Source organism: Musa acuminata, chromosome BXJ3-7 (genome assembly GCF_036884655.1).
Source record: "Musa acuminata AAA Group cultivar baxijiao chromosome BXJ3-7, Cavendish_Baxijiao_AAA, whole genome shotgun sequence".
NCBI lineage: Eukaryota > Viridiplantae > Streptophyta > Magnoliopsida > Zingiberales > Musaceae > Musa > Musa acuminata.
Genome location: NC_088355.1, coordinates 9,207,749 through 9,215,879, shown reverse-complemented (window position 1 = coordinate 9,215,879; position 8,131 = coordinate 9,207,749). Strand labels below are relative to the sequence as shown.

The 8,131-nt window shown below is 42.9% G+C and overlaps 2 protein-coding genes across 3 annotated transcripts; one reads left to right on the top strand and one right to left on the bottom strand.

Moving 5' to 3' along the window:
- The first annotated feature begins 1,406 nt into the window (after positions 1 to 1,406).
- Positions 1,407 to 3,431, top strand: LOC103991488 (probable xyloglucan endotransglucosylase/hydrolase protein 27). 2 transcript variants are annotated; one of them, XM_065158225.1, is made up of 4 exons: positions 1,407 to 1,772; positions 1,865 to 1,944; positions 2,404 to 2,612; positions 2,744 to 3,431. In XM_065158225.1, the coding sequence occupies exons 1-4, from the start codon at positions 1,574 to 1,576 to the stop codon at positions 3,246 to 3,248; spliced, it is 993 nt and encodes a 330-aa protein (XP_065014297.1). In that variant the 5' UTR covers positions 1,407 to 1,573; the 3' UTR covers positions 3,249 to 3,431. The 2 variants fall into 2 exon arrangements, with proteins under 2 accessions (XP_065014297.1, XP_009409244.2); XM_009410969.3 differs by having other exon boundaries at positions 1,415 to 1,772; positions 1,844 to 1,944.
- Positions 3,432 to 4,231: 800 nt separating this feature from the next.
- Positions 4,232 to 5,991, bottom strand: LOC103991487 (non-functional NADPH-dependent codeinone reductase 2). Its single transcript, XM_009410967.3, has 4 exons — positions 5,600 to 5,991; positions 5,244 to 5,487; positions 4,985 to 5,164; positions 4,232 to 4,570 (listed from the first exon to the last, which is right to left on the bottom strand). Exons 1-4 carry the CDS (start codon positions 5,905 to 5,907, stop codon positions 4,346 to 4,348), a joined length of 957 nt encoding a protein of 318 aa, XP_009409242.2. The 5' UTR covers positions 5,908 to 5,991; the 3' UTR covers positions 4,232 to 4,345.
- Positions 5,992 to 8,131: the final 2,140 nt, after the last annotated feature.

Sequence of the window (8,131 nt, the reverse complement as noted above, 5' to 3'; positions counted from 1 at the left end):
TGAATTTAACAATGTATTTATCATCAAAGATCAGATATGATGCATATGTGTTATTTCAGGGGGAAAAAAAAGACAATTTATGTTATTCACAAACATAAATACGTGCAAGTGATTTTTCATCATTTGAACGATGAATCCGCCAATATAAATCTCTGTGTGAGATCAAATGGGATATATAAATTTTTGAGAACAATAAATTAGCGGTTTGTAAATGTAAAAAGTGGAATTCGCTCAAATTATTACATGCAGAGGGAGAGAGAATTAATCCCCATCCGCCCGTTTTGCCTCCGGCCGTCCGATGAGTGAATATGGCCGCCGGCTTACGTTCCTCTTGACGGAGACCCCACACTGCTTGGGTTGCAGTGGGCCCCTTTGCAACTGTTTGGAGGCGTGGGTTGCTGCGAAGGTAAAACGATGAGTGGCGATATCTACAGTGGATCCTCACTCGGTGCATCACATTCATCTGATGCGACGGATGTGGCCGTGATGCGACTGAACTCGTCCTATTTTGACTTCATTTAGTAACTTTAGTAATTCAAATAATAATTAAATCAGTAATATTTAAATTTACTTGAATTATATATATTTTTGGATTATGAAATGGAAATAAACAGGGGGCAAGTGGGGCCACGCAGGCAGCTGCAGCGGAAGTGGTGGGCGTTACTCTCAATCAATATCGGGTAGGTAGACTGTGTACCCACTCACGCCCCGGGATTCTTTTGGCGCGTCTCCGCGATCACGGTTGGCGTGAGAACCATGGCAGCCATGGATTCAATCCGGTGCTCCCCTCCCTCCGTACCTCTGCATTGATCGCCATGGATTGGACGACACCCAGCAATGAAGTCCTGCGAGCTCTCCTCCCCTCCATGGACATGTTTTTACTGCCTCGGTTCCAGGTTCTTCCCATCTGAAGATATTTATTGGCACTAACCTTGGATGGAGCCACAGCGAGCATCGCCATGGTTCCTACATGTTTGGGAAGCGGGCAATAAATGAGGTTAGAATGTGACACTGTGATGCTTTCTGTACAGAAACCGCTTAAATCTTCATTTGCTGTTTCCTCAGTCCAACAAATCTTTCATTCCTCTTAGATTATTTTCTATTATCCCTAAAAAATAAGATAAAACTTGCAGGAAAAACAAGGGAGCATGTTCGTCAAATCCTGCGGCTTTGTTTCACCTTAGGCGTTCCCTCTTCACGTTATGTGTCCCCCATTATTCTATACCATCAGATTTGACTATGTTTCATATATGAACACCTCTTGTAGTCTACGCTTTGTCCTAAGTAGTCTCATGACTATGTTTTCTACTACCGAAACAGTCATTATTAAGAGTCTCTCGAGCACCCAAGCGAGCAGTTTTGGTGCGAGTTGACGACACCTCTTGCTAAATGCATCTTTCATCTCATACCGTGAGAGAGAGTAGGAGCAGGGGTTGGGCCCTTGCTCTGCAGGTCCTGCTCCTCAGTCACTACTGCCCCTCTCTCAACCAATAAAAAGTAACTCTTCGCTCGTTCTCCCAGTCCTTTCTTGAGAGAGAGAGAGAGAGAGAGAGAGAAAGGAGGAGGGAGAAGCATGATGGGTTCTTTGGTTCTCTGCTTCTTTGGTTTTTCTCTTCTGTTCTTCCTCTGCTTCGCCAATGCGGTCACTACGGTTATTGACAGCCTCCCAACTCTGTCCTTCGAGGAGGGATACACCCAGCTCTTCGGCGACGGCAACCTCATGCTCCTGCGCGACGGGAAGCGAGTCCACCTCTCCCTCGACGAGAGAACAGGTCCTCCTCCCTCACCGCCCGTTAAAAATCTCACCTTTGTCCCTCATTGGCATGTATCTGATCATGCGCAGGTGCTGGATTCGCCTCTCAAGACCTCTACCTCCATGGCTTCTTCAGCGCTTCCATTAAGCTCCCTTCCGATTACACCGCTGGCGTCGTCGTCGCCTTCTATGTGGGTTTCTCTCCGTACAGAGATATGCTTTACTAGTCACTCTTCTATTTCCTCTCAACTTCACTCACTTTGAGTTTTTATTTCTGTCGTTTTATCTGTCTCATCTTTCTTCGGAGAAATCGACTTTTTATCTGTCAAAAAATTGTCTTTTCGTATCTAAGTTTTCAACACCAAATACATTTCGATGACCTGAAGAGTGGCATTTGATGTTTTCCACCATTCTCTCTCTTTTCTTCTTTAGCAGTCCTCCTTTAGCTGTTTGATAAAAGTGGAGTCTTGGGTTCTGTATCATGTGTTTCATTCTTTCAACAAATACTTGTGCACCTTTTGATTAAACCATCATTTTCTTGGTCTTATATCTTTTTTAGGTTCATCGATAAGTCCCATCGGTCCATCAACTTGTCTTGGGCTCGTTTGAGAAATAGTATTGACGCTTCATTGATGTTTCGCCGCCTGCAGATGTCAAACGGCGATGCGTTTGAGAAGACCCATGATGAGTTGGACTTTGAGTTCCTGGGGAATGTAAGAGGCAGAGAGTGGAGGGTTCAGACCAATGTCTATGGAAATGGGAGCACTGCTGTTGGAAGGGAGGAGAGATGTGACCTCTGGTTCGACCCAACCGAAGATTTCCATCACTACTCCATCCTTTGGAACCATGACAGAATCATGTGAGTTGTGAAAGAAAGATGGCCAATCAAAACACTAGATCTGGCTTCCTACTTTTATCCATCTCCTCTCATTGCTTTTGTTCCTTAATGATTGATCCCATCCTCATGTTGTTGTCTGCATTGCTGTGCAGATTCTACGTTGATGACACTCCAATTAGAGAGATTGTGAGGACGGAGGCTGCGGGAGGGGTCTTCCCGGCCAAGCCGATGTCACTGTACGCCACCATATGGGACGGCTCCAACTGGGCCACCTCCGGCGGCCGCTACAAGGTCAAATACAAATACGCCCCTTATGTCGCCGAATTTTCGGAGCTCGTCCTCCATGGCTGTGCTGTCGATCCCATCGATCATTCTTCGCCTTGTGAGAGGCCGGAGAACGCTCGATACGATACACTGACGATGTCGTCGGATCAACGAGCACGGATGACGAGCTTCAGAAGGAACCACATGCAGTACTTGTATTGCTACGATCGTGATCGATACCCAACACCTCCGCCGGAATGCAGCATCGACGAGAGCAGCAAAGAAAGGCAATCTTACGGGCTGGACGGCGTCAGGTTGGGGGATAGCCGGCGGCGCCACAGGAGAAACCAAGGAGAACGTGGTCGAGTGGTCGAGGCGGATGCTTTCCTGTGAGCCCAAGATGCGCATTGAGTTGAGAGCAAGCAGTGAAAGGTCATGCTGTATATTGAGAGGATTGATTGAAACCAGAGATGTTGTTGGCTTGGCATTGGTGAGAGTATGGTTTTGGTGCTTTCATGATTAGATTTCTATGTCGTTATTTGGGCTATAAATCTCTGACAGATTTCAGAGCTTTTATACACGGCATTTCGAGAAAAAAATATCTGACTTGGTCAAAGATGGGAGATCTAAGCAAGAACGAGGCTTTCATGCCCCGTTACATTACTCATGTATTGTGATTTCATGAGGAAGAAGAAGCACATGGCCTTTGGACCTTTTCTTTTGGTGCATAGTGTGAGAAAAGATTCTGCTTGGTCCGAGTCATGGAAGAGCGAGCGGGCCCACTCCATCGGTAGTAGGCGACACTCTTGCGTGGAATTTAATCTCATTGCCTATTCACCATCAAACAAAACGTAGCTGTGTTGCTTTGCACGTGACAAATAATCACAACTCATCGTATCACCAAAAACTATATATATATATATATATAAGTTTAACATTCATAAAACATAGAGCATATATAATAATCACCACATGTTTACTACGGTTAGCAGTGGTAGCGACACATAGCAAGCAGTGATTACATTTGGGGCATATATCAAGATTATTTTTTTAGTTTACTTTCTTTGCGTCACACATATATCAATATGCATACACATATATACAAATAAAACTTTTAAGTAATTCACTGATGTAATCTTTTCCTTTACAATTAATTGCACAAAATAATTTTTTTGCACATATTTCCACATTTGGAAGAGTTACAAGAACATGTGCATTCCATAATTGCTATCGAGAACGGAAGAAATTTAGGTGTTTGCATGCTGCATTGGCTGCTCGTAAAGCGAAACGACAAGAATCACGTCCCGCAAGCTCACCTTTTAAATAGAAGAGATGGAAGTCAAGATAAAACCGCAATCATAAATATGATGGCACAGTTCTCGGCAATATCACGACTTGCACAGTTCTTTATTGGTTTCTGCGAGTACCAAAATAGCATGATCATAAACATCACAGCAAGCACAGGTTTGCTTTCTGAATCGTACAACACATTATATCTCGCCATCCCATAACTCTTCCAGTGACTTGTAAGGGCCATTGGCAGAGACAAAACCGTCTCCTGCAGGGCCTCTGGATTGTGGAATTTGGCTAATCTTCTGCAACTCTTCGGCTGTTAATTCCCAGTCAAATATGTCGATGTTTTCCTTCAACCTCTCCTTTCGGAAGCTTTTAATAATCACGCCCACCCCTTGTTGATGTAGCCACTTCAGCGAGACCTGTGAAAAATAAGGAAAAGGAGAGACTTAGCGAAACTTTTGATACGTATGAATCGTTAATGATTAAAAGAGTTAGATTACACATATTAATTCCTGATCATAAATTAGAAACTTAAGTTCTTGATTGATGAATATTAACCTTTAGCTGTTGAAACTCATTTTAATCTTTCATTTCTGAGAATTTTTTTTTGCATTCCAGATAACGATGACTAGCACAAAGAAATTAGGAAGTAATGACAGAGAAAGGGGAGCAGTATTATGAAGATTGAAGGCTATCTCATTCCTTACTGCTCTTCTATCATGTACAAATGATTTGACATCAACCAACCAACACAACATGCACAATACTCCTCCATTGAAACATCTTAGTCTAACATGGATGATGCATAGGAATAAACAACATATAACTGATACCTGAGGTACGGACTTCCCTTTGGTCAGTGCAATCTGTTTGAGAACATCACATTCCATGACTTCGTTGGTCCCCCATGGAGTCCCAGTCGAACCCAACGGAGAGTATGCGCAAAGCTTGATACCTTTGTTCTTCGCATAGTCCAACAGTTTGTTCTGTTGCCAAATGGGATTCATTTCCACCTGACATAACTCGCACGATTACTACATATTAGGCTATGGAAATATTTGCGCCATCCATTCCCAGCGATGACCCAATTACCTGATTGACGGCCGGAGGGATCGAAGCAGTAGAGAGAAGTCGTTCCAGCTTCTTACAGCTGAAATTGCTCACTCCAATCGACTTCGTGAGGCCTGCCCTCTGACACTCCTCCATGGCTTCCCAAACCGCCTTCAGATCAATGGGAAGGAAGTCATCTTTGTTGATCGGGAACTTTGTATCACTTGGCTTCATACTTATGGGCCAATGCACCAGATACAGATCCAGATATTCTAGTTGAAGAGCGCTGCATACACATCCGGTCACAGTCAAATGTCCTCTTTCTGACGAAACAATTGGTATTTCTCGACGAGAACGGAAATGGATGCGCGAACGAGGTTAGGGATCCAAAGCGTTACCCAAGGGACTGTCGAAGGGCGGCGACGACGCGGTCGGCGTGGGCATCGGTGCACCACAGCTTGGACGTGATGAAGAGCTCCTCTCGCTTGACCAGGCCCTGCCCGATGGCGTCGGCCACCGCTTCGCCCAGGCGTTCCTCCGTCCCGTACAGCGACGCGGTGTCGAAGTGGCGGTAGCCGAGGGCGATGGCGTCCATCATCGCCGTGCGGAAGGCTTCGGGAGTCGCCGGCGGGAACGAGGCCGTGCCAAGGCCCACGAGTGGCATGGCGTGGCCGGAGCTCAACGTCACTTCCGGTATCACTCCCATCTCTCTCCTCCTCTAAGCCGATCCAACACAGCCCAACCGCTGCTCTCTCGAATAAAGGGTTCCAAGAAGAAGGAGAACCCAATCAATGCATTGGTATTCGGAACATAGAAGACAACGCTTGTCAGGTGGGAACGGAATCTTCGTTCATTTTCAAGATTTCAAACCTCCAAGTTTGACCTTTTTTAATATTCGTATATAGCCTTCTAAATCTGTTCTAAATTAGCATATATACATAACCGTACCAAATGAAAAATATCATCAATCATAATCTGTCGATTGCTATTTTACTCTCAGTCGAGAGCTAAAAACGTGTTTTGATAATACCTAATAATCATTAATTAGTGAACATTGTGTAAGCAAACGAGGACGATAAATTGTATGACCAGTGAGTTAGGACGGCAAGGCTACTGAATCAGTTGACCTTAAATGTCCAGTCGTCCCTTTCCGACAGGTCAATTTTATTACGTCACGTGCACTGGACGGCCGACGTTAATGCAATGAATTCGGCTTCAATATTTCTTGGACCCAACGGAACGGTCGGTCGGTTCTTCACCCAAACCCGTCTCCTCCATCCGATTACGCCCTTATCCAAACATCCAAAGATTCTGCTATCTAAACAACGCATTGAAATTTATTCCACCTTCATCGGTTACGTGTGTCCCACGTAAGATACCAAATTATCAATTATTGAGGTCTTCGATCGAAGTCCACTAGAAATTATTTATTGTGGAGATTTTTGTTGATTGCTCGTCTAGTTCACACCCAGTTAGATGAGCTTGATACGATGAATTGCATCAAAATAGGATGCTATGCAGTAAGCATCAGTTCAAGAAGAATAGAAGACAAAATTCATGTACCTGAACAAAAGCAACAAAAAAAACAACGTCTTAATATATAAGAAAACAAATGATTGGGTCATTTTGGCACAGCAATTAGATTTTGTATTTATCATAACATGTACTTTTTTTCTTAGGTCAGTTCTGCCATAATCTTCTCAAAATAAGTCCACAGTTACATAAAGCCCAGATTTCAATAGACCCATCTAGTCAGATTTAAAGTATTATTTTTGAAAGATTTTATTTTCGTATTTTTATATTTTAAGTAAGTTGATTAGATAAAATTTTAGAGATAACAATTTTTTGTTTAAATTATTATTTTAGATATAGATAGCATCTATATATAAATAGATAACATCTATATATGCATTCATCCAAATCTAGATGTCTAGGCATATAGGGCTCAAATCAAAAGTAGGATCTTAAAAGTAGTTTAAGAACGTATGAGTATTTTTTTCTTTTGAGAAGTTAAATATTTTTTTAAATTTTTTGTTTTGATTTTTTTATTTGATTTGATCGCGGATTAAAAATACCTTATTATTATAATTTGAGAAAGGATTGCATTTGCATGTGCTCTCTCTCGAGATAGTTGGTGATCTTCCTCGTGGGTACCTCCTTGAGACGGGAGACGCGGGCTGGTGCTGGTCGGGATCCAAACTACTGGACTACCCTCCTCAGCGTATCGAGTGACGACTTCGGGGTGAAGACTCTCACAGCTTGATGGTGATCGCCTTTCTGCAAAACAGCCTTCGTCGGGTGATTCCTGGCCCCTCCGACGAGCAAATTATATTGGTTTATATTCCCCTCCCTTTTTTTCCTTCTCTTTCCTTAGGATCAGCCGGGGGTATTTATACCTGCACGCGAGAGTCGGTTGCCCCTTGGTTCGGCATCGCCGTTGATTCTCGCGAGGGTGGGACAACCCCTCTGGCGAGATGACGTCTTCGAGGGTGCTTAAGCGGTGTCAGACGGCACTGTCCCAAAAGCAAACAGCATTGTCCCAAAAGCAAACAACACCGCCCCAAGCTCTTGGGGTGGTCAGGTCACATAGTTTCGCAGTTGAACTTGATGTGGCGTGCACCCCATGATTCTGGTGGCGTACGGCATTATGTTTGTGATTGTTAGTTTGCGATGTTTGTTGGTGATTCGTCCGGGGCTAAAAATATGCCCTATCATATATATATATATATATATATATATATATATATATATATATATATATATATATATATATATATATATATATATATATATATATATATTATTTTCTCTTTTCTTTTCTTTTATTTGGTTTTATCTTGGACTAGTAATATCTTATTATTATTACTTAAAAATCAGTTATACTTATATATGATATATATTTTTTCTTTACATCATCAGCTACAGTAACA